Source organism: Misgurnus anguillicaudatus, chromosome 23 (genome assembly GCF_027580225.2).
Source record: "Misgurnus anguillicaudatus chromosome 23, ASM2758022v2, whole genome shotgun sequence".
In the NCBI taxonomy this organism is placed as follows: domain Eukaryota; kingdom Metazoa; phylum Chordata; class Actinopteri; order Cypriniformes; family Cobitidae; genus Misgurnus; species Misgurnus anguillicaudatus.
Genome location: NC_073359.2, coordinates 14,439,243 through 14,466,994, shown reverse-complemented (window position 1 = coordinate 14,466,994; position 27,752 = coordinate 14,439,243). Strand labels below are relative to the sequence as shown.

The window sequence follows — 27,752 nt, the reverse complement described above, 5'->3', positions numbered from 1 at the left end:
AGAGACAGTATTTACAACATAAAAAAAGAAAATTTGGTGTTTCATCATATGAAAAACAACATAAATAACAATATTTGTCACAAAGGGTTTTCTTTAAAATGATATAACGATATTGCATTTATTCCACTGTATGTGGTTATGGGAGGACTTCAAATATTTTTAGGTGGAAATTAAATGCAAAAAGGGTATTATTCCTCCCATCAGTTGGAGTAAAAAACTTTTGCACAGATTATGATAAAGAAAAAAATCCTTTTTCCTCTGTAAGCTGACAATTGCTGGAATCAAACAAAACTGTCTGCAGGGAGCTGAGGCACCCAGGGCCAGAGTCAGAGGTGTATAATACTTAAGTTTTTAAGTTACATTTTCCAAGCATCTATGCTTTATCAGAGTGTTTGTCTTGGGAAAAAATTACTTTTCTTTACTGAAAAATGTTCACTACATTCTAAAGCATAAAATCATACTGTGTATTCATTATATATTGCATATTAAAATTGATTTAATGCCTAATTACATAAAAATTGTGTACTTTTACTTTCTTGAGTAAAAGTACGAAAAAAAATTTACACAAGTAAAAGTACAAAAAATTACTAGATGTTTAATGTACTTAAATATTAAATATAAGCCAAAAACTTGAAATTATAAAATGTAGTGGAGTAAAAAATTATGATTATATGTTTTGGAATGTTTGTTTTCCAAAGAAAAACACTCATAAAATACGAATGATTGAAAATTTACTTTTATGTAGAAAGTAAAAATACTTAAGTACTTGTTATACACTTTCAAATAAAAACTTTAGAAAAAAAAAACATCAAAAAGCGCCTATTTATTTTTGTGTTTATTAGAGGACTGACATCACATACAACCATGTTTAGCACTTTCAACAGTGTTTTATGTAATTTCAAAGGGTTTCCTATGATACCAAACATTTGTATGTAAACCTCTGCATGTGGGTATGGGAAGCTTTTGAAATTGGTTATCCGTTTATATGTTTGTATATACATGTATATCTCCCAAGGGTTTTTCCCTCCTAGAACTTTTTTTTTATTTCCTCTGGGTTTTTTTTTTTTTTTTCTCCTAGGGGGTTTTTTAACCAGGGGAGGTAGCCTGCTTGGGCTTAACTTAGCTTCTTCTTCTAGACGTTACATTAGTAATACGCTCGCTCATAATGTCGAGTCATAGCCGCAGCAAATTTGACTGCTTATGCTATTGTGTATTATGTTGTGCTATCTGTCGTTTTTCTGTGCTTTTACTGCCTCTATTAATGTAAAGCTGCTTTGAAACAATTAAGTATTGTGAAAAGCGCTATATAAATAAAATTGAATTTAATTGAATAGGCCAAACCCAGGCGAAAATCCCCAAAATAGCTTCAGGGTGTATTAAACCCATATTACATATCTTTCTCACATCATTTTAAGTGTTTGATCACCACATTTTTGAGTGATCATTGCAAAAAATTTATTTATTTATATATAGTAGGATATTCTGTTAATTAAAGGCGGAGTCCACGATGTTTGAAAGCCAATGTTGATATTTGAAATCACCTAAACAAACACGCCCCTACCCCAATAGAATCTGGACCTTCTGTTGATAGACCCGCCCCATACATACGCAACCCGGCAAGGATGTTGGTTAGTAGACACGCTCCTTACTGCTGATTGGCTATAAGTGTGTTTTGGTAGTATATTCTTTGTACAGTACTGTAGTATAATATAACTGTAGTATAAGTGTACTGTACTATTATATACACAAAGAAAATCAGTCTTTTTTCTTCCTAATATCTGTATCGCATCCCCCCCCCAAAAAAAATAATGCATATTGGTCGGTCTCTACTTAAATGTTCTGATTACTTTGTATGAATTTAATATTTGGCTTGATGGCTACATCTGGTGGAAACTTTGTGTCAATAGCCCACTTAGAAATTCCCTTACTGTTACAAATGCTGATGTGTCAAATACTTATTTTCCCCGCTGTAACTTAGTTTAAGGCTTGCATGTTGTGCAGATAGATGCATGTTGTATAATACATTTATGTTGTACATAAGGCTTAATATTATGTAGAATGCGTCATAAAGAAAGTGCATCAGTTTGTGTTTATTAACCCTTTAGTTTCACTGGTCATTGGAGATTCTATACTCCGGAACACTAACATTGAGGCACCAAACACCATAGTCGACTGTATACTGGGAGCCAGAACGTCTGACATTAGATCCAAACTTAAAGTGCTGGCTAATGCTATAAGCGGAAGTTTTCTAAGATTGTTATTCACGCTGGCACAAATGACACCAGGCTCCGCCAGTCGGAAATCACCAAAGATACTATTAAGGAGATGTGTGAAATTGCAAAAACAATGTCAGACAATGTAATATGCTCTGGTCCCCTCCCCACCTACCGGGGAGATGAAACACATAGTAGATTAGTGTCTCTCAATGGCTGGATGTCAAAGTGGTGCCCTCAGCATAATGTAGGGTTTATAGACAATTGGAAGCATTTCTGGGGGAGACCATTCCTCCTAACCCGAGATGGCCTTCATCTGTCATCGGAAGGAAGTGCTATACTCACTAGAAATCTGATTAATAGATTAAAATTCTGATATAGTCTGACTATCCAGGGCCCAGGTCTGGAAACAGACGGATCGGCTTAACCGTCCGTCTGTTAGCTGCCGTGATATGTCAAGTTCACTTATATCCCAGCACTTCGAGTCGATCTTACCAGAATATCAACACATTTCAACTGTATCTGTTCCCCGAACAAACAAATACAGAGCACCGCTTGTCACATCTGGTACAAATCTGATTAACATAAAATTAGAAAACAATACATTAACAGATGAACCTCGAATGTTAAAAAATTCGGCCTTCTTAACATTAGATCGCTTACCAATAAATAACCTATTATCAATTAAATAATTAATGACCAAAACTTAAATGCACTCTGTTTAACAGAAACCTGGCTTAAAGCAGACAACTACATTAGTTTAAACAAATCCACCCCACAAGACTATTATTATAAACACAAACCTCGATTAAAGGGGAAAGGGGGTGGTGTAGCTACAATATACAACAACATTTTTAAAGTAAACCAAAAATCTGAACTAAAATTTAAATCATTTGAACTAATGTTGTTAAATATGGAAATAACTGATCGTAACCACAAACAGCTCTCTTTTGCCTAAGCTACAATCTATAGACCTCCGGGCCAGCATGCAGATTTTCTTAAAGAAATAGCAGATTTCCTGTGTGTGTGCGCGCACGTGCACCTGTGTTTGTGTTTGCACGCGTGCTGTGCATGAGGAAGAGTGACACCCCACTCAGACGTTCAGTTGCTTCATTGCATTTTGGTACAGCAGAAATACATACATTCATTTTCAATAGAACGCTGCATTTGGTTTGCATCACTTGCATTGCGGTGCATTTTAGGTTAAGAATCCGTTCGAAAAATCACAACATCACGTCCCGCTGTATACAGTGAATGCATGCAGCTGAAATTATTGTTGCGTGGCTACATAAAAGTTTACGCATATGTGATGCATTGCGCGATTGGTCTGACTCGCGTGAGAGCAGGGGTGCAAACTCATCAGGGGTGAAAAAGGTGACAAAGACACAAGCTCATATATATATATATATATATATATATATATATATGATTTTAGCATTTTAATTTAAATCAAATTCGAACCTGTTAGCATATGCAACATCAATGACTAACATCAATTACTGTAATTACATAAACAAGAATTAATGAATATAATGTTCATTTTTGTTCATAATGCATTTACTAATGTGAACAAATACAACCTTTTTGTAAAGTGTTTGTTAAACATGTTTATAATGTCCTCAGTTGTTCTGTGTTGTGCATGTGAGTGGTCACAAGAGAGCACCAAAGTGTAAGCTATGTAAAACGCGTTTGCGTTAATGTTTGTCCCCTGTGGGTTACGGTAGATCAGTGTGTGTGTGTTCATCTCTGCATGTATGTAGAGCTGCTCTGACCGTGAGAATGATGTGTCAACAGCATCAAGTTAATAAATATACTTTAAGATTAATCTCCATCATTTACTTCCGAATGCATCGCAAGCTGCATCAGCAGTGTAGCACAACTCAACAGTGTTACAGAAATTTGTATTTTTATTATTATTTAGTAGTACACATAAACATAATTCAGGGTTTGTTCTGATCACAGTCAAAGCTCTAATAATACAGTATATTAATATAAACCCTGAACGAGCAACTCGAATCAAACTTGTGTACAATTCGACGTACAAATCTTATTAAAGGTAGAAAAGTGATTTAGTTAAGAGCAGTGAGAGATTTTCTCTCAATGCTGTTTGATTAACAAGAGTGACAGACAGGAGTAAAACTAGGTAACTTCCCCTTTTAGACTAAAGTCTGGATCTAATATACTGTTAACACATGCGTTTTCTGTTTTAGTTGTTTACATTCTCTTAAGACCTAAATGTTCGTGTTTATGAGGATACTTGCAAAAGATGGGAATTTTGACGCGTGTATGCATTTAAGGCTAATACAACGACAAAATACTCAAGAGCTTAATGTTAAGCAGATACACGGCTTGCACGCTCCTCTTAAACAGAAACAGGTATATAGTGCATATAGCACTGTTGTCAACGGCTTAAAATCACTTAACTTAAAACTGCGGTGCGTGAACAAATGTTAAGCTTTATGACCACGCGTACAGCAACGTGACGTGGGCGCATAACCTCAAATGAGAAAATACTACGAGTTAAGTATGTGCACTCAATCTGCAGACTGCTTAAACTTCGGCAGCAAATGAGGTGGCTATAAATTGTAAAACATAACCCGCCAAACTGGCTAGTAATTTTACATCGTTACCACAATAGCTGGACATGATTTTCAGAATTTCATTTACTGCTACCATGTCGCAGACCCCCCTCACCCCTCATTTTCAAAAACTCATCGGATCTAGACGAATCACAAGAATGACCTATTTTGGATCAAAAACGGCGAATTTCGCCGAAAGGTGACAAGTTTGCACCCCTGGAGAGAGAATAACTTCCTTATGCTAAACTCCAATAAGACAGAGATTATTATTATTGAACAAAATATGTCAGATTACAAGTTGCCCATAGATGATTGCACTGTGGTGCCGTTTTTTGGTACACACACCTGTAAAGTGCATGCGTGTGTGTGAAGGGGTTCTTTTTAAGCTATACTCTCCTGCAATTGAACGTGAATACGTTTACTACTTAAAAACATCAAAGCTAAACATCATATCTAGTCAAACCGCATAACGACATCGCTACAAATACAGTATGGGATTAAAATCAGCGGAAGCTACGTTACCTTGTTTCATCGACGCTTGGTGAAACAGCAGTGGATGTTTTCGGTTCAGATGCTGAATGTAATGATCCCAAACTTTAGACATTCTCTCTCTGCCGTTTATGGACATTCGCTCTCCGCTATTGCGCCAACTAAATTCATGCTAAATTCAACTAAATGTACCACGCGCTATGATGTGCTTCCTGAACATTGAACAACGGCCCGTGTGAATCAGATCTTGGCGCGTGTAGTGCGCGTCATAGGAATTTAACGAGGCTTCAAGGCAGAATTTTTGCCTCAATGAATCGTTTCACCCCTATTTGCTCCCATTCGAAAAAAGAGAATCAAAGAAAAACTGCCAGCTCCATGGTATGACCACCACACCGCAGCCCTTAAAAAGGCAGCTAGAAAAATGGAAAGAAATTTTAGAAGCACAAAGTTAGAGGTATGGCGTGCAGCATGGAAGGAGAGTGTTAAACACTACAGACAGGCTATTAAAACCGCTCAGCAAGCTTATGAATGAGAATCATAATAACCCTCGTTTCCTCTTTAGCACAGTTGCGAAACTGACTAGAAACAAAGAACAAACAGAAACCAATAGAAAACTTAAACACAATAGTAAACTTCAACACAATAGTAACGATTTCATGAACTTCTTTTCTAACAAAATTACAGCTATTAGGGAAAACATTGTACGAGACAGGGAGAGAAAAACAAAATCATATTAGCGTAGGGGCTGTTCACATATAATGCAAGTGTCACACAGTGATGTGGTTTAAATCAGCTTAGTTCCAGACAGACTAACTATTGCAGCATAATTATGTTATCCACAGTTGAGGATTTAGCAAATTGGGGGCCCAATGCGAAGGTATATATGGTAACTAAGGGTCACCTTCCGATCTTTAAGAGAAAATGAAACCTGTCGACCCGTTTGACTAAGGCCTGAAGCCCCACTGTCGTCGTTAATGCAGGTTCAATGGCAAACGGGTCTATATTGCATACTATTTACAAGACCACGGGAAAACGCCAACATCGCAACCTATATATATATATATATATATATCCCAAGGGTTTTTTCCTCATCTGACTTTTTTTTTTCCTCAGCTAAAAAGCCCGGGGGGGGGGGGGGGGGTTCTCCTAGGGGTTTTTTTAACCCGGGGAGGCAGCCTTCTTGGGATTACTTTTAGCTTCATCTTCTAGACGTTACATTAGTAATACGCTTGCTTATAATGTTGAGTCATAGCCGCAGCAAATTTAACTGCTTATGCTATCGTGTATTATGTTGTGCTATCTGTCGTTTTTCTGTGCTTTTCACTGCTTCTATTAATGTTAAGCTGCTTTGAAACAATTAACTATTGTGAAAATCGCTATATAAATAAAATTGAATTGAATAGTATGTGTTCATTTTTCTGACATAGTTTCTTCAAAAGTAAGTTGTTTTTTTGAATGTTTTTAATTAAAATATTTTCATTTTTACCATGACGTATACGCCCGCCCATTTGATTGCCCCGCCCCCAGTTAATCGAGTACTCGTTTTTCAGACCTATGGATTAATCGAAATGAAAAAAATGACATAAATGCACATCCCTAGTAGATACACAAAGCTGTAGAAACATTGAGCCAGGGTCCGGATCCACTCGCTGCTTGGACGGAGCTTAATACAGACCCAAGCGAGAAGAGAGACATCTCCTTATACACTAGTAATGGCCAGTTACATACTGTGTGCTGTGTACTATGCTGCTGTGTAACACAGGATTGTGGCCGAACGTCACCGGAGCACCGGGATGTTGTGGACTCCTGAACTGTACCACAGAACGTAGCACAGTCATTTGAACTAATGTTGTTAAATATGGAAATAACCGATCGTAACCACAAACAGCTCTCTTTTGCCTTGCTACAGTCTATAGACCTCCGAGCCATCACGCAGATTTTCTTAAAGAAATAGCAGATTTCCTGTCTGAGCTTGTATTCACTGTAGATAAAGCTCTTATCGTTGGTGATTTTAATATTCATGTGGATAACCCAAAAGATGCATAAGGACGTGCGTTTATGGATGTTCTAAATTCTCTCAATATTAGACAAAACGTGACAGGGCCAACGCATACTCGTAAGCACAAATTAGACTTAATTCTGTCACTCGGGCTCAATATTAATGACATCAAAATATCACCTCAGAGTGATGCAGTTTCTGACCATTACCTTGTGTCATACACTGTACTTCTAGATAGGATCACTCAATCCACAACATGCTACCGACTAGCCAGAACAATAATTTCCACCACTAAAGATAGCTTTATTAGCACTCTTCCAGACCTGTCCCAAATTAAACATGTAGCAGATAACTGTGACGATCTAGATATTGTAATAGAAAACCTAAACAATGTCTGTTCTAACACATTGGATGCCATTGCTTCCATTCGAAAAAAGAGAATCAAAGAAAAAACGCCAGCTCCATGGTATGATCATCACACCACAGCACTCAAAAAGGCAACTAGGAAAATGGAAAGAAATTATAGAAGCAGAAAGTTAGAGGTATGGCGTGCAGCATGGAAAGAGAGTGTTAAACAATACAGACAGGCTATTAAAACCGCCAGATCTACCTATCTTAGCAAGCTTATAAATGAGAATCATAATAACCCTCGTTTCCTCTTCAGCACCGTTGCAAAACTGACTAGAAATAAAGAACAAACAGAAACCAATAGTAAACTTCAACACAATAGTAACGACTTCATGAACTTCTTTTCTAACAAAATTACGGCTATAAGGGAAAACATCGTAGCCATTGCTAGAAATAGGATACGTTCCAACAGCTTTCAAACTAGCAGTTATTAAACCACTGATTAAAAAACCACAGCTTGATCAGGGAGAGCTTAATAACTTTAGACCAATCTCAAATCTCCCGTTTCTTTCGAAAATATTAGAAAAGGTAGTGGCAAGCCAGTTACGCACATTCTTGACAAATAATAGTACATATGAAAAGTTCCAATCAGGATTCAGGCCCCACCATAGCACAGAGACAGCGTTGCTTAGAGTTACAAATGACCTCCTATTAACATCCGATCATGGTGAAATCTCAATTCTTATATTATTAGACCTTAGTGCAGCCTTTGACACAATAGATCATACAATCTTACTCAATAGACTAGAAAACTATGTTGGTATTAGTGGTCAGGCGCTAGCCTGGTTTAGGTCGTATCTAACCAATCGCTATCACTTTGTTTATGTAAACGAGGAAGAGTCATATCACTCCCTGGTTAAATACGGTGTACCGCAGGGATTGGTTTTAGGTCCTATCCTGTTCTCGTTTTACATGTTACCTCTAGGAGACATTATCAGGAAACATAACATAAGTTTTCACTGCTATGCGGATGATACCCAGCTTTACATCTCCTCACATCCCAGCGAAACACACACGTTTTCTAAGCTAACAGACTGCCTTAGCGATGTTAGTGACTGGATGGCACATAACTTTCTTAAGCTGAACTCCAATAAGACAGAGATACTTATTATTGAACCGAATCACTACAAACATAATATGTCAGATTACAAGTTGCACATAGATGGCTGCACTGTGGTGCCATCTTCCACGGTTAGGAACTTAGGTGTGATGTTCGACAGCAACTTATCCTTCGATAGTCATATCGCCAACGTCTGCCGCACAGCACTCTTCCATCTTAGAAATATCTCGAAAATACGCCATATACTGTCTACATCTGACGCAGAGAAGCTTATCCATGCTTTTATGACCTCTGGAATAGACTATTGTAACTCGCTACTCGGGGGATGCCATGCAAATCAAGTAAACAAGCTTCAGCTAGTTCAAAACGCTTCCGCAAGGGTACTTACTCGATCTAAAAAGTATGACCACATAAGCCCAATTCTGGCATCTTTACACTGGCTACCAGTTAAATATCGCATACAATTTAAAATATCACTAATCACCTACAAAGCTTTAAATGGCCTAGCACCCTCATATCTTAGAGAATTACTATCAGAATACAATCCACCACGCACACCACGGTCGCAAAATTCTGGTCTCTTGATTATCCCTAGACTATCAAAAGTGTCTAAAAGTGGAAGGTCATTTTCCTACTTAGCCCCTAAGCTCTGGAATGATTTACCAACCGATGTCCGAGAATCAGACACAGTCGATAATTTTAAATCTAGACTTAAAACTTTTCTCTTCAACAAAGCATTCGCATAATTTGTCTAGTAAAAGTACTTAACTCGAAATAGTTATCTCTACGGAACAAAGCACTCGCGGTCATAACACAGACCAACCAAATAAATAAATAAAAACCTTATCTTAACCTATAGTCGGATTGCGATTTTGGAACTTTCGTGTTCTTGTGAATAGTATGCCATACAAACCCGTTTGCCACTGAACCTGCATTAATGACGACAGTGGGGCCTCCAGCCTTAGTCAAACGGGTTGGCACGTATGGTTGGGTTGTGATTTTGGCGCTTTCTGTGTCTTGTGAATAGTATGCCATACAAACCGTTTGCCACTGAACCTGCATTAACGACGACAGTGGGGCCTCCAGCCTTAGTCAAACGGGTTGGCACGTATGGTTGGGTAGTGATTTTGGCGCTTTCTTTATATTGCGAATAGTATGCCATACAGACCCGTTTGCCACTGAACCTGCATTAACGACGACAGTGGGGCTTCCGGCCTTAGTCAAACGGGTTGGCACGTATGGTCGGGTTGCGATTTTGCCGCTTTCTTGTGTCTTGTGAATAGTATGCCATACAGACCCGTTTGCCACTGAACCTGCATTAACGACGACAGTGGGACCTCCAGCCTTAGTCAAACGGGTTGACACGTATGGTCAGGTTGCGATGTTGGCGTTTTCTCGTGATCTTGTAAATAGCATGCAATATAGACCCGTTTGCCACTGAACCTGCATTAACGACGACAGTGGGGTTACAGGCCTTAGTCAAACGGGTCGACAGGTTTCATTTTCTCTTAAAAATCAGAAGGTGACCCTTAGTTACCATATATACCGTCGCAGTGGGCCCCCAATTTGCAAAATCCTCAACTGTGGATAATATAATTATGCCGCAATAGTTAGTCTGTCTGAAACTAAGCTGATTAAACCACATCACTGTGTGACACTTGCATTACATGTGAACGGCCCCTACGCTAATATGATTTTGTTTTTCTCTCCCGGTCTCGTCCCTGGGTCCCATTGACCCTGAGGACAATGGGACAAACAGACCCAGTTCCGGTAGATGTGAAAGTCGGCACACCTCTGATCTACTGGTCGTCCTTCAATGTGATGTCGCGCTGATGCCTGACCAACGACCACCGGCAGGACCCGCTTAATATCCGCTTAATCTCGGCTTAATCTCCGCTTAATCTCCGCTTAAGCTCCTTATCCGTTTATATGTGTGTGTATACATGTATATCTCCCAAGGGTTTTTCCCTCCTAGGACTTTTTATTTCCTCGGCTAAACAACCCGGGGTTTTTGTTTTTTTTCTCCTAGGGGTTTTTTTTACCCCGGGGAGGTAGCCTGCTTGGGCTTAACTTAGCTTCTTCTCCTAGACGTTACATTAGTAATACGCTCGCTCATAACGTCGCGTCATAGCCGCAGCAAATTTGACTGCTTATGCTATTGTGTATTATGTTGTGCTATCTGTCGTTTTTCTGTGCTTTTACTGCTTCTATTAATGTAAAGCTGCTTTGAAACAATTGAGTATTGTGAAAAGCGCTATATAAATAAAATTGAATTGAATTGAATGAACAGTTTAGTGAACAATCACTGTTGGGCACATGCTTACATGTTATTGATACACAGAGCCATAGGAAAACTGAGTCTGGGTCTGCAGCAGCTTGAACTGAGCCGTGCGCAGAACCCAATGTAGAAATAAGTGACATCTCCTTACCTTGACCTATCTTTGACTCGGGTCAATGGTCCCTAAGGTCTGCACTACATGATGTCATCAAAGTGTGAACTCTAAGGCTCAGAGTACACTTTGTCCAAGAGGGCACCCGGAGTCGTATTTTGGGACAGACTCGAGCACCATTTGGCAAAGGGCCGTTGTTACAATTTTGCAGAAGTGCAATTACAACCTACGCATAGCCTATGGCGTAGCAAAAGCACAGGGTTTCTTAAAGTCCGGACTCCGGGCCGGATCCAGAATTTGATCTGGACCCGAGTCCACTTCATATTGCAAGTGCATTCATTTCTATGTGATTGATTAAATGTGTGCATTTGCTAATTTAAAAATTCATATTTAACTTGTAAACCATTCGTTTATTTTTTATTTTATTTTTTAGATTTAAGAGTATTCCTGGTCATAAAATAAAACGAGTTTTATAAAAAATTCCTGTGTGACGCTGCAGCCATCACACCCAGATATGCACAGCAACTTCATGTTACTACGGCTTTTGATCATAAAGTCCTTATCTATCTAAAATCACTGTTGGTTTGAGTCGTTTAAAACACTCCTCAGACACAATCATTATACATATTCTTTATTATCATAAAAATACCTGAAAAGGTTTGAAGAACAGCAATATAAATATATATTGCTGTTCTATTTACCATCATTAAGTACGATGGTAAATAAAGTATACATCGGTATTACAGTACAACCTAACTTGCAGCATGGTACCAGTACAGTTCTTTCTTTAAGGACAAATCCATAAACACCACACATGTTTACATAAGTTTCCATGCAAATCGCACCGATCATAACGAGTTCATTAAATATCACATGCTTCAAATAAATGTTACACATCACGCTTTACAAACTCAACAGTAAGATCTGACACATTATTGATTAAAACAAAAGAGTTCACAAAATAAAGGCATTTACATTTACTGGTCAGTGCACACTCACCCAAGATTCATAATTTATCCCTCCAGTCGGTGTGTTATTGTTGCTGCTCGCGACCAATAAACGCTTCTCCGATTGGCTGAGCCGGAATCTCTTGCTATTGGCAGCATGATTGGCAGCAGCAGTAGTGTTTCTTCTTCTTCTTCCGTTTTAATGGCGGTTGGCAACTAACTTTTATAATGCATTACCGCCACCATCTGGACTGGAGTGTGGTACTAGAGTCTAATCTTCCTCAAAAATATGAAACAAACAAATATACAAAATAAAGAAAATAAATAAATAAATAATTAAATAAATATATATATATGTGTATATATATAATATATATACACACAACAACCAAACAAAACAAAATCAAACTAAATTATTTTAATTAGTCCTGTATTCCTCAGAAAGCCAATTACATACTTAAAACAAATTCCACCTGAGCTTATTTGTAAAATGTCCTTTAAATTTAACTTCATGTGTTCTCCTTGCAATTGTGCTATTAATCTTTGTCTTTCTTCCTGATATTTATCACAGTGTAAAATAACATGCTCTATTGTTTCCAAACTCCCGCAGAATTGACATTTGCCATCAGCATGCTTCTTCATTATTAACAGTGTATTATTTAATCGTGTGTGTCCATATCTCATTCTTGAAAATACATCCTCCACCTCCTTACTTTTGTTTGTATTTCTGCTCTTTCCCACTTTGTTCTGTATACTATAGAACTGTCTTCCAGTCTGCCCACTGTCCCATAATGTTTGCCATTTTCCCTTAATTTTGTTTTTAACCATAGTTTTATATTCTGCTTTACTGTAATTTACCTCAGTATCTATGTTAGGATTTCCAGCTGCTTGCTTAGCATTTTTATCTGCTGACTCATTTCCTACAACTCCTATATGAGCTGGTACCCATATAAGAGTTATATCACTACTTCTTTATGTCAAGAGTATGTTACAATTGAAGGAGTTTTGATTTCTGATGACAAATTTGATAATTTGTTTGTTCGTAAACTCATTAATAGAAAATCTATTCCAGCATCTTCTTTTAAATGGATGATGCTATATGACATTGATTGGAAGAAGGTTTGGTCATTTCCACACAAATATTTATTGTCAAACAAGATAAAAGAAGTCACCTTTAAAATATTACATAGGTGTTATCCTTGTTACAGTGTTCTCAGTAAATATATGCAAAGCATTGAAAAAAAATGTACCTTTTGTGACATGGAAGAGACAATTATACATCTTTTTTGTGAGTGTGTTTGTGTTAAAACCTTTTGGAATGATTTGTGATATGTTGAAATATGCATCAACACTTTTGATATTATTTTCTTTTATCACAATTCAAACCATTGTATTGAGTATATTATAAATTTTTTTATTTTATTTGGCAAGTTCTATATCCACAAATGCAAATTCCTCGGAAAGAAGCCCCTCTTATCTGTATTTCTGGGTGATTATAATTCTTACGTTTTGTCTTTGTTGGACATAAAAAACAAAAAATCCTTCAAAGGTCAAAAACTACTTTCAATGTTTAACCTTTTATAATTCCCCTCTGGTGTTTCTTTTATTTTAGTTTGTTTTTTGTTTGTATCTGTTGTTGTTGTTGTGCATTTTTTCTATTGTTACAAATGGGAACATGATACAATTTTGTAAGTCCTTAAAACTGTTGAATAAAAAAAAAAAAAAAAAAGAGTTATATCAATTCCTGACCTTATCAGATTGTTTGCCACTTTTAGAATTTCATACACAATGTCCTGCCTTGAGTTTGACTGAAACGTTTTGATACTGATTAAAGCTGAGCTGGAATCTGAAGCAATTATTGCCTTCCTAGGCCTATTGACCTCCACCCAAATCAAAGCTAGTCACACAGCAATCAACTCTGCTGTGTAAACTGCTAAATCATCACTGATTCTTTTACCTACTTCAATTTTTAATTTAGGGATGTCATAAGCAACCCCCATTCTTGTATCAGTCCGTTTAGATGCATCTGTATAATTATATCCTCCCTATATCTTTCCATTATATAGTTCAGCAGAGTGTTTCTGTAAATACCAGAAGTAACATAAGCGCCCACCCAGGCTGTGTGTGGAAGCGCTGCTGGATTTATATAAATACTTAATAATAAATGAATCAATGATAGTGACTGTAGCATTCTTAATAACTCTGGAAAACTATCCTTCAAATCATATCTGTGCTGTTATAAATGATTTAAAAAAGACAATACTTTGGAAACTTGGTAATAGCCAACACTTATACAAAAGATATTCAGAAGGTGATTGACTGACAAGAATACACGACAGATTTTTTTATGCCAGTAACTAACAAAAATAAAAGTGATATTCAAATCTGACGTTGCAGAATTTTGTAAAATAATCCTTTTTATGCCAGTAACTAACAAAAATAAAAGTGATATTCAAATCTGACGTTGCATAATTTTGTAAAATAATCCTTTTTATGCCAGTAAATAACAAAAATAAAAGTGATATTCAATTCTGACATTGCAGAATTTTGTAAAATAATCCTTCGGTCAGGAGCTAAAGTAGACCAACGCATGTCATTATACATCCTCCAAACACCAACCCTTACAGTGCAATGTCACAGGTTTGATCCCAGGAAACACACACTGATAAAATGTAGGCCTTGAAATTCAGCGGGTTGAGTTGGAATGAAGACAATTGTTTTATATTTTTATTTCATTTTAGAATTTGTATACTCCGATACAGTAGGTGGCGGTATGCAATTTATAAGTCATGGTTGCAATCTGCCATAAAACGAAAAAGAAGAAGGAGAGAGAGAGAGAGAGAGAGAGAGAGAGAGAGAGAGATTAGACTAGACTAGAGTTGACTTGGCTTGCTTAGATGACGTTGTAGAAAAGCGTTAGATAAATATTGTTTGATAAAGTTAAGATCACTTAAGACATGACTATATATTCCATTTTTATTATTTAATATAGTGCATTTCCTCTTAATTAAGCAGAGCTCTTCGGAGATAGCTCTAAGTATAAGCTGCCAGCCCAATTCTAATTTCAATTTTAATCGATATATTTATTTGTTATAAGAATGTGTCCTCAGATGTTTGATTCATTTTTTATTTATATTTGATTTCATTAGCAGGTTAGCGGTGTGGGTTAGCATCAGATTTAGCATTTACAGACTAAACAAGTGAGCTTTAACAAGATAAGTTAACTGGTTATTACTTGCAGGTTATTATTCAATACATACATCATGTCAATACAGGCTGTGGATATCGTTAGTGTTGTAAAATGAAAGCTGTTTACTTGATTTGACGATATTAGCTGATATTAGCCGGCGTGCTAACACGAAGGGCATCAGGAGGATTTTACACCAAACGCATTTACTCATTTGTTTACAAATACATATATTATAAAACATCGTGGGAAAGTTAGAGATACACTGACAACAAGAGCTGTTCTTGAGGAGGAATCGACTAACCCAGGTATGTATTTATGACCTCATTTCTGTTTTTTGAATGATTTCGGGTAAAATTGGTTGTTTTGTTCTTTTTAAAGCTGTTATGTGTGCAATGACGTTTGTGAAGAAGATGATATTTGGTGGTAATAATATTTGTTAAGGGTCATTGGTATGATCTAATGATGTTTATTTCCGCACGGATTTTGTACATTCAAATTCGCAATTGTTTTAATGTGTTGGTGATTATTTCTCTGCCTGATTAATGCAGATTATATTCACGAATCATGGGTCTCCAGTGAAAGGTTTTGATTTTGATCATACTTATTCTGAAAAAAAAAGAATCATTTTGTAATCTTTTAGTAATTTTAGTCATATCAGTTATAAAATACAAAAAAAAAAACATGAGCGATGTGTTATATTTTGTTCAGCTGTGTAAGTTAGGCTACTCACAAAAAACCCCTGCATACTTTCTCAAATGTTTCCAACAGTATTTTAATATAGAGAAATTAGCAATTTTAAAAGGGTCATAACAGTAGGAATCTAATTTGCCTTCTTTTTCAGTGTTGGTATCATTAGTACATCATGCAAGTTTCATAGCTTAAAGGCGGAGTGCATGATATCTGAAAAACGCTTTGGAAAAGAGATTCGGGCGACTACAAAAACACACTTGTAGCCAATCAGCAGAAAGGGGCGTGTCTACTAACCAACATCATTGTCTGGGTTGCGTATGTGTGGTGCGGGCTATCAAATGAAGGTCCAGATTCTATTGGGGTAGGGGTGTATTTTAGCCTGGTTGCCAGCCGATCTTAGCCCCGCCCACAAGATTTTGTAAACGGGAAGATGGGTCTGGGGTTTCTGCGTTGAGGAGCTACTATGCTAGTCGAACCAATCAAAGCTGGTCGAACCAATCAAATTGTCAGGGCGGGCTTTATACGATGATGGACAGATAATCAACAGTAACGTAATGAACCACGTCACCAAAGAGCGCGTGTGTTGAATGGCTGCCGCTGTAGAGTTCAGGGGCCTCATTTATCAACATTGCGTAGAAAATATTCTATATTTGTACCTACGAATGAAAGTTAGAATGTGCCTAAGTACAAAAAAATCGGGATTTATCAAACGTGCGCACGTGGTTCGTACGCACATCAGTAAGTAATCCTTGATGATAAATCCCACTTGTTCTTAAGCACCATGCTCGTGCACGTTTATAGTCATTTGCATTCCGAAACGCCTCCAATGAACCATATATGGTGACAACACCTCCCGTTATATGTCACGTGGTTGTGCTTTTTCCCTCATCGCAATAATGACAAAGAGAGCGTAAAAGAGGAATTTTACAGACACAGAAATTGAGTTACTGGTGGATGAGGTTAAATCCTAATAACACATCCTGTTTGGTTTACTTAGTGCGGGAGGAATGACTAACAAAAGAAAACAAATCTACATGGGAACATGTTACCAGTGAGGAACACTTCCAGAAATAAAAAAAAGTTGTTTGACATAAAATTATCAGCCCAAAAAAAAAATAAACGCGTCACAGCACACCGACATGAAACGAGTGCAACTGGAGGAGGACAGACAACTTTCCACCTTGGACAGCAGCAAATATAACCAGCATCATTGGCGCGATCTTTGACAACGCGCTACCGGCGGAATGGATTATTTGCCAAGTCTTCCAATAACGCAAGATAAGCCATTGCACTGTGTCAAGCATTTGTCGGAGACTTCATTTAATCACATGTAAAGCTTTCACAGATACATATCACAAATAAATCATTATACTTATTTGCTGTTACCATACTGACATTAATCATTTTTAACACCTGCTTGTGGATAAAAAATAGACACTTCTTTACTCACTGGAACAGGGTCTTATATGTAGTATCGCTATTCTACCACTAGATGCTCTGCGTACGCATACTCAGAGGTGTGCGTATATTTACACACATTTCTACGTATAAGTGCAATTTGATAAATTCCACACTTTGCGTAAAACTGTTCCTACGCACACTTTACGCACACTTCTGTGCGTACGCACGTTTGATAAATGAGGCCCCAGATGTGTGGATTCTGACATTGAGTCTGTTCTAAAAGATATCGACAGAGCATTGATTTTAAAAGAGGAACAGAGAAACGCGAGCAGGGCATTTGTTGATGTTTTTGCCGTCCTTCCTATTCGGCAAAAGTTGGTCGCAACTGAAATGGCTAACGTTATCACGGCGATGCAACTCAGCGTGCACGACGAGATGGATATAATTAGCGGTCGTTGCCAGCTTCTTTTCGGAAGCCTGGAATCGTGGTTGCTGAATAAGTGGAGGGACATGCTAGGCTCCAATATTTTCAAGCCAACGTAATGGGTATCGTCGTGGATGAAGTTCACCTAACGTACAAATGGTAAGAGATAGTCTTACTCTATGACTTAGTAAATACTTCATGTTGTGATATAAACGAAATGTTGTAAACATAATAGGTATTGATGTACATTCGCTAACTCAGTATAATCACAATGTTAGTGTCATTGTAGCGAAATAACTAGCAGTTCGGTCAGGCTGCAAAGACGTAATTTCAACATACGTCACACACTCCGTTGCTCTGATTGGTCGTAGGTCTATCCAATTGAGTGCAGAGGCATTTTTCGGTTGAGACACGCCTCATAATTATTGCTCAATGGAGCGGTATCAGACTCAAATTCTGACTAGAATTGAGTATGGCAACGTCAGGCTAGGTGTATTTGTTTAGGTGATTTCAAATGTCAACATTGGCTTTCAGAGATCATGCACCCTTTAAAGAGCACCTATCCTCCAATTCATGATTTCACATTTCCTTTGGTGTGTGTGAATTAGTACATGTTAATGATATGCAAAAGGTACATATCCCAAAGTAAACAATGACGTTATCCTCTCCAATGTAAATCTCTTTTCTTGGACTACAACAAACACACGGATTGTAATAGTTTATTTCCTGGGCCTGCTGACGTGGACAAGATCGACATTATCATAATTCGGACTCAGCCTGTAAGTTAACTCCTGTTAGCATTGCGTTGTCAGTAGGGGTGTGACAAGATCTCGTGCAACGAGATCTCGCGAGATAAAATATGTATCGCGAGATTTCTTGTGTAGGTGAAATTCTGGCCGTTTCTCAAATAAAAGACTGCATCCTTCGGAGATCGCATTTTTAAACTGCATTTACTTTATAAAGACTGTCTTATTAGAGACTAGGGTTGGGCGATGTCCCCATAAATTGGCAGTTGACGATGGTTACGTAAACCATCGCGATGGACGATGATATCGTTAGGTGTGGGGGGGGGGGGGGTATTTTAATTTTTCGTTATTATTCGTTATTATATAATTATTATTCGTTATTTTACTTTATTACTTCCACTTAAGAAGAGTTGTGCACTTTTTATTTTAATATATATTTTACATAAATACTATTCTGTACTTAAAATCTATAATTTTGTTACTTTACTATCCCAACTAATGTCTCTTTCCTATAGGTTGCACATAAGTGGAAAAAGTAGCTTTAATCCACTGAAGAAGAGTTGTGCACTTTTAAGCACTTTTTAATCTCTTTACATAAATATTTTTTTCTATTTAAAAGCTATAATTTCGTTATTTTACTAACCCAACGACTCCTCCGCGCTTTCCAAATTTTGCACGTAAATATCTGTGCATATGTGCCACCAGTACTCCGTCAGAGAGCGGGTCTTCAGCACCGCGGGGAGCAGCCAGCACTTCAATCCGCAGCTTATTAAAGCTAGACAAAGTGAACAGGGCCAGACACATTGAAATTTAAACATGGTCTGTGTATGTAAATCCCGCGTTTCGGTCGGAGTGTTGTTCCCGTTTTCTTGTTCTTGACGTTCGCTGAATTCTGGGTTTATATCCTAATCTGCCGCTTCAGTGCAGTATAGCCTCAATGTAACAATGAGCACGATCTCCCGAGACACTACAATAGGCTACTAATAAATGATTAATATGGGCTGTTTTCTTGTACAAAATTAATTATTTTAAGATAAATGTACAACATGTAAAAAGACAAGATTCTAGCAATGTCAAGATGGGCATTTTCCAGTAACTTACTATTACCAATTTACTATTACTTTTAATATTTAATTTTTCGAATATTTAAGCTCTTAAAGAACGAATATTCGTTTATTTAAATTATATTCATTAAGACATGCGTGTTTTGTATTTTTCATTTTGTCATAATTTCACAGAAGGCTTAATTAGGAAATATCCACAACAAGCTAAACTTATATTCTGTATGTATATATATATATATATGTATGTATTTTTAAGTTGAAAACATTGTAAAAAAAAATATTTTATTTATATATATTTTAAATTCTTCTTAAAAAATATCCTACAGAAAAAAATGCGTTAAAACTTAATGCGGAGCGAAGTCTAGTCAAATCCTTAGTTTCAAGTCGGTCGTTAGTATTAATTCATTACTGTTTGATCTTACATACATTATATTATACCAAATATTTTACACTAACCCCAAATCTAAGCGAAGTTTGAGGACTTGCGAAGTTTAAAGTTTGAGGACTTGACAAAGTAGGCTATCATCATTTAAACAGACTCAAAACACCAAAGAGCCCGGAGCAAACGAAAAAACACATCTACATAACCGACTGCTCAGTCGCCATATAAATATCTTCTCAGTTTAGTTTGACATGTATTTGTGAATAAAGAAAACCGTATTTATCCTACCTGCTTCGGTGAAAGCCCGTTCTTCTGACTAGATACAATAATGCTTTGCTTTAAACTGCCATGTGCAGTTATCCGGTTCATTTTCAAAAGAGCACCGCATATAATAAATGTTCTCCGTTTCATTTCGTTCTCCGTGTCTGTCTCCTTATTAACAAAATAAAGTAGACTTTATAACAGAAAGCTTACAAATCTCTCATGATGTGTTGATTCGGGCGGCGGAGAAGCACGTTTAATAACACGTGAGCCCTCACTGAGCCAGTGGCCAAATACGGCGAGGCGCGGACAAACCCGGAGATAAAAGGAAAAACTTAAATTCGTCTGCAATCTGCATTGCCAAACAATCAGAAATACATACAATTAATGTTCATGTATATTTTACATTTAAATCTGTAAAAGACAGCATAGATGAAGTGAAAAAGCATTAAATAAGTCGTAACCCTTTGGTGGCACATTAAAAACAAACAAACATTCGAATAGCATTTTTTAAATTCGAATTATTATTGCCATTCGAATATTCGAATATCCGTGCCCATCCCTAGTCAAGATCAAATGCCTGACAGGATATTTTCACAGACTAACACACGTCACGTCTCAGGCATAGACTACAGTATTTAAAATAGCATATATGCATTAGTTATATTTTCTATTTAATTTATAGAGCAATTCACGCAAAGATTTTAGGTTAACTATAGTCTATATAGAAGAGAGTAATTGTATGTCGACTCGCAGCGGAGTGGGGAGGGGGCGTGGCATCACGATGGTGTCTCTCCATCGTGATGTCAGTCAACCATTCCGATGGACGATGATATCGTCTATCGGCACAACCCTATTAGAGACTTCTAACAATTATAATGTTTACTAATAATTTTGTTAATCGCAAATTGTTGTAATATGCTCACGACTTGCGAATGTAATGCTCAGTTAATGATCTGAAATAAACCTTAATGACGTATGCAGCATGCATATGCGACCTCCGGAGGATGCAGCTTTCTGTTTGATCCTTTTAGGGGCCAGTTATACACCAAAAGCGTTTATGGCAGTTGCAGGTGCCTTTTTTAAATGATATTCTATGGGCATGGAGCGTTTGCACGCTGTTTATGCGCGCTGAGCGCCTTGCGGTTTTTGCCGGCGGCCGCAGCACGCGCCTTTGAAGGAACGCTGAGAGCGGAGAAGTGCACGACGTCATTCGCGTCTTTTCATTGTCCACTCGAATGAGGGGAGATGCGGGCCTTACGTTGTGGTGAGGAAAGTTTACAGTTGCTTTGAAGAACCGGACTCCACTCGCTCACTCTCTCCTGCGTGTTTGTGCACCTCTCACCCTCAAACAAGGTCAGAGCAAGAGTCATCTTTTTAAAGTTTCTGCTAGGGATGCACCGAAATAAAATTTCTTGGTCGAAACCGAAAACCGAAAAAAGGAAACCAAGGCCGAAAAACCGAAACCGAAACACCGAAATAAATTATTATGCCAATTATTAGTACAATTGCATTTATGGCTATCACTGTGTACTAAATTTACTAGGGGTGTGTGACGAATTAAAAAAACTCACAGTTCGGATCACATTACAGTTTTTGAGGCACAGATCAGATTATTTTTTGGATCAGCAAAAAGGTGGGAAAAATCTAATAAACAATAAAGAAATTGCAAACATTTATAAAAAAGAACAAAGTTGTACATTAATAAGGTCTGAAATTAGCATTTTAACACAACTGAATGCTATTTTCACATATTATCTGTTCTTTTGTCAGACTTATAGTGGCGTTTTCCCAGACAGGGATTAGACTAGTCCTAGACTAAAATAAATATAAGAGCTGTCCAAACTGAAAACATCTTGCACTGACATATCTTTAAATACATCAGTGCCTTTAGTTTGTCCTCAAAATGCACACAAGTAATGTTTTTAGTAAGGCATGTTTGTTTAAACTAATTATATTTCCTAATTAAACTAAGGTCTAGTTCTGGCTTAAGCTAATCTCTGTCCAGGAAACCACACCAAAGACTATTAAAATAGTGACTAAACATGACCCAATAACCTTGTGTTTAATCCAACCAGCTGTTACTTTAACTACTAAGTTACAAAAATCTTGATTTATAAACGAGACATCGCAGACAATTCGGCACAAATTACAAAATTGCCATTACACAGAGTTACTACAGAAGGCATGCACGGGCATAGGAGAGAGAGAGCTCGCGCACAAGCACATAGAGAACCAGTGTGTGTGTGGGAAAACACTGCTAACCTTTTTTATGATAAACTCGAATCAGTCGTCTTCTCTGTCAGTAACATCTGACGTTTACGTGAAAATGGAAGTACACAGAGGAATCCGCATGGAAAACACATCCAACTTTTAATTCTTTCACTCAGGGGTAGTTTCCCGGACAGGGAGTAGCTTAAGCCAGGACTAGGCCTTAGTTTAATTAGGACATATATAACTAGTTTTAACAAAAATGTCTTACTAAAAACATTACTTGTGTGCATTTTGAGGCAAAACAAAGGGAACTGATGTATTTTAAGATATGTCTGTGCAAGTGGTTTTCAGTTTGGACAGCTCTTAAATTTATTTTAGTCTAGGACTAGTCTAATCCCTGTCCAGGAAACCGCCCCTCAGTGTCATGTATGAGAGGCGCTGTCTAGGGGCTTCACGCACAGAGAGAGAGCGAGAGCGTGCACAAGAGAGGCACCACCGAGCGCTCCCAACAATAAATGAAGCTGTTTTAAATGAAAATAAAAATATAAATGCTGCGACCATTGTTGATTTTGTGGCGCACACAAACAAATAAATGTATGGATAACACTGCCAGGAGCAGAAGCCGCCATTATGCGAGATTAATGTAAACAGTGTGACGGGTCGCGTAGTCGACGTAATCGATGACGTCGACGCAGCACTATTGAGCACGAAGGGGAGGGGTGGGAGACGACTGATCACCGTGAGTGAAACCCAAGCGCTACCGCGCAGATGGGAGGGGCGCGGTTGACATTCATTTTCGGTTTACATTTTCGGCTGGATTTTTTATTTCGGCCCAAAACCGATAATGCCATTTTGGGCCGAAATTTTCGGCGACCGAAATTTCGGTGCATCCCTAGTTTCTGCTAATATGACAGTTAACAGCAAAAAAGCACATGCTTCAATATGATTGACAAGACAGCTGACTAGGTGGTTGCCTAGCAATATTAAAAGCCGCGTCGACTCGCACTGCTCTTTTTTAAAAAAGGCAGTGCGTCGTGCCTTGCGTTTCCAAGCGTTTAAAGCGTGGTTGGTGTAATTAGCCTCTTAGTGCATGCATTATATTCTGTCTTTTACTGCATTTGCTTTTTTGTTTGGGTTTTCAATCATGTTCGTTTTGGAGCTCGTATGAAGTCTGAGACGTGGTGTGTTTGTCTGTTGATCAGTGTCAGATGTGAAGTCTCAGCAGATTAAACCATCACAGAGTTTACATGATTTAATGTCTGCATGTTCATTTCTATTGTAAAGAAATTGACGTATATTAAATATTCAAATGGATTTAAACATTGTTTGGCTAAAATAAGCGTTTCTCTCCGTCTAAAGTGAAAGTGAAGATAGCGTCCGCGAGACCAGTCAACTATCTCCCCCTGCAGGCATTTGTTATAATATATACATAATGCTTTTTATTTATAGACCACAAATGTAATGTGTTTGTTAATGTAATGTTGTTTAATGTAACTTGGTTTTAATACTTTATTTGAACCAATTATTATTGCATCTTCGTTATTATGTAATTTTAAAGGCTACTGCTCACTTGGGTCTATTTTTATTACCCAAAAATAACAAATTACTTCATTATTAGTTAGTAAAATAATTTTTAGGGCCAGTCCTTGATTAGTTAAAACATTTAAAAATAACATGATTTCAGTTTCTTATTCATTTATTTTATCATCGAGGGTTTCTTAAAAAGTTTAAAAATATTGTCTCGTTCTCGTGAACCCAATCTCGCGTCTCGTCCCGTGGATCAAGTGTCTCGCCACACCCCTAGTTGTCAGTGAATCTTTCAAACATGTCATTTCCATCTGACATCATTTAGGCCAATCACAACGTACAGATTAGCTGGCCAATCAGGGACACAGCGCTTCTCAGATTGATGAGTTTTGTACAAAATCAATGCGTTTGAGGATGCAGGAGCCTCAAAAATGTTAGTTTTTTGGAAAATAATGTGTTTTTAACCCACACATTGTATTATACCAAATACACAAAATAACGTTGTTTTTAGCAATAAAATGGGTGCCCTTTAAAACGCCCCCCTTATCAATAACAAAAGTATTTATGAAACTATTCCTGAAAAAAAAGAATGTTAAAATGCTGGAGAGGTGATGTCAATTGGTAGTAGGGTTGTGCCGATAGACGATAGTATCGTGTATCGACGATCTCCAGACATATCGCAAATGGCAGGCTTTCATGGCGATAGTCATGACCATAGTTGGCAAATGGTTATTATTATTATTATAGTTTTACATTAACATCCACATTGCATGCTTTCCTGTAAAGAGAGAATTCCTCCTTGCACGTTCCTGTCCTGCACTTAATGTGCGAGTCTTGGACTCCTTCTAGCACTAAATCCAGCTGCGCTTCTCTTTGTCTCACGTGCACGCGCTCTCGCATCTGTCCTAAGTCTAAACATATAAACTAAAGTAGTAATCCTTATGTGTTTGTTCAGTTTAATGCGTTTCATGCGAGCTGAGGCAAACTATTCCTTTTGTTTAAAATATGACCCGCTGCATATTGGCGCCTCTCTCACTCTCGCGGACGTGCATAGAGCTGCGCTCTGTCCGAAGTCAGATCACTAGGTATTAATCCTATTTATGATATGCATTTCAATGAGTTGTAGCAACACGTCCCTCGTGTTAAAAATATGATTGTGTTTAAAATATGATCGCGTTCCGCTGGACCAATGTGTTTTAAAAAGGCACCCATGAGAGCACCACTGCTTGACACGTGTAGCGTTCTGCAACAGCACTAAACAAATGCATTGAATTGTTTGTATCGCAGATGCATGTTTTTAGAGTTATTAAGTAATCATGGTTAGGGTTTTAATGACGCGCTTGCATTAATGGCATCAGTTTTAAGAAGGTTGCGGTCATGACGGGGTTGCTCTTGTTCTTTTTTGTCCACCAATCAAGTGACTTGTTATAATGAGTAAAAAATTAACAAATTAAAAATGAGTAAACTACTGCCCCGCCCCCCAATACTATCGTTTATCGCCGATCTTACAGGCTGAAGATAGGACGATCTCTAAATGGGGCATATCGCCCAACACTAATTGGTAGATTCCTTTTCATTTAACCTGCCCCCAGAAAGACACAAATGATACAATATTGTATCGTTGGCCCCTGCACAATAAATCACATGCAATTGTCATGTGCATCTCGTCAGTAAAGTCGATTCCACACTGTTGCCTCACAGCAGGAAGGTCCCTGGTTCAAGCCCTGGCTAGGTCATGTGACCTTTCTGTGTGGAGTTTGCATGTTCTCCTTGTGTCAGCGTGGGTTTACTCTGAATTGCCCCTCCCCCAATCTGTGTATGGATCAACCTGTGTATGGATTAACCAGTTCTCATGATGAACATAGCCATAGATGCTGAAATGGCGTAAAGAATAAATTAAGAAATACACCACGCATCACTCGTGGATATCTAAAAATGGGTAAAGAGGCAGGATGTGGGTGAAGCTGAGGTGGCTGGTTGCTGAAACCACACCTCCCTAGCTCGACTCTAGTGACAGCAGCCCCTCACAAGCAAAATTAGCTATACAGACAAAAAAAAATTGTTCCAGGCTGTAAACATTATTTTCTACTGTAAAGTTGGGCATTTTAACATGGGGGTCTATGGGAATTTACTCCCTTTCGGAGCCAGCCTCTAGCGGCCAGTCAATGAATTGCAGTAGGGTTGTACCGATAGACGATAACACTGTGTATTGATGATCGTCAGACATATCGCCAATAGCGGGCTTTCATGACGATGGTTGGCAATAGTTATTATTATCGTCATAGTTTCACATTAACATGTGCATTGCATGCTTTTCCTCACATGAGAGGGTTTTTGGGATTCACTTTGTGCGAGAGAGCTTGTAACATCGCACGCACCTGGAGTTAATGCGTGCATCTTGGACTCTCTTGGATCTTGCGGACCTGAATGCACGTGGCATGGACTCCTTCTAGCACCTGAACTTGTAATGCGCATGTTTCGGACTCTTCCTCACACATGCAATATGCGCGGCTCTTGCACTAAAAAGGTTGTTAGCACCCAGAGGGTTAAAACTAGCAAGTGTGTTGTTTGCAGGAAATTTTAGAGCACCTGGGCCTTAATGACACGCTCGGATCAATCTTTTCTTGCCTCCTTCTCCACGGATGTGTCTTCTGTTAAAGGTGCTCTAAGTGAATTCACTCATAAAACATTTTTTGTTACATACAGCAAACATCTCCTCACTATCTGCTTGCTGCCTGACCGCTGATAAAACTGTAAAAAAAGCGATCTCTGTAGACAGCCCAGGCTCCACAAACTGCAATAAAAACACAGTGGCCAAATCTACCATCACGAAACATAACAAAGTGTTCCAGCCAATAAAAGACAAGAAGGATTTGGGGGTGGGGATTGGGTGCGTTCATGAAAGCACGTAAGGGAGGGGGAGGGTGGAGGAGTTAACTATGCTCTGTTTGTTTGAAAACAGTACAAACATCACATCGCTTAGAGCGCCTTTTAAGACCCAATACTATCACTCAAAAATCAACAGCTCACCTGACTCTCGCACTCTCTTCAGACCTTCTCTACTCTTCTTTGTCCGCCTGCCCCCACCTTCATCAGACTTAGCAGCTGATGATTTTGCTTCGTTTGTGAAGAAAGCGAATACTTTCAGCAGTCAGATCTCCGAGCCGCCATTGCTTGCGCATGCTCAAATCTCTGAGGCATGCTCGCCTCTCTCCTTCTCTCTCCTTTCTGAAGCAGACGTTTCCAAGGTCTTGGCTTCTAAACATCCGACTACCTGCCCGCTAGATCCCATACCCACCCATTTCCTTCAGGCCATCTCTCCATCTGTTATCCTTGCTCTCACCCACATTATTAATTAATCTCTTTCCTCTGGTACCTTTCCCACAGCGTTTAAAGAGGCCTGGATAACCCCACTGCTGAAGAAACTCACACTCAATTCTGTAATGCTAGAGATCTACAGACCTGTTTCTCTTGTTCTCTTCATTACCAAGACTCTTGAACGCATGGTGTTTGACCAGCTCTCCTGTTTTGTCACACAAAATAACCTCTTGGATCGCAATCAGTCTGGTTTCAAAAGCGGTCAATACATTAAGACTGTGCTGCTCTGAGTCATTGAAGCCCTAAGGCAGGCAAGGGCAGCCTCCAAATCTTCTGTGCTGATCTTACTGGATCTATCTGCCGCTTTTGACACAGTCAATCACCACATCCTTCTGTCGACCCTCATGGCTATGGGTGTCTTTGACACAACCCTTCCATGGTTCAAGTTGT

At 38.2% G+C, this 27,752-nt stretch overlaps 2 protein-coding genes across 4 annotated transcripts in view; one reads left to right on the top strand and one right to left on the bottom strand.

The window, feature by feature from the left end:
* Positions 1 to 12,276, bottom strand: part of ccdc66 (coiled-coil domain containing 66) — a 132,824-nt gene extending 120,548 nt beyond the window's left edge. For all 3 annotated transcript variants that reach the window (XM_055217558.2, XM_055217559.2, XM_055217561.2), the window contains exon 1: positions 12,138 to 12,276. In XM_055217558.2, coding sequence (XP_055073533.2) covers positions 12,138 to 12,148 — 11 coding nt within the window. In that variant the 5' untranslated portion in view covers positions 12,149 to 12,276. The remainder of the gene's footprint in view (positions 1 to 12,137) is intronic.
* A 2,642-nt stretch (positions 12,277 to 14,918) lies between these two features.
* The window catches only part of ip6k1 (inositol hexakisphosphate kinase 1), a 105,984-nt gene continuing 93,150 nt past the window's right edge, over positions 14,919 to 27,752 (top strand). The window contains exon 1 of the mRNA XM_055216668.2: positions 14,919 to 15,580. The gene's annotated coding sequence lies outside the window, so the exon portion shown is untranslated. The remainder of the gene's footprint in view (positions 15,581 to 27,752) is intronic.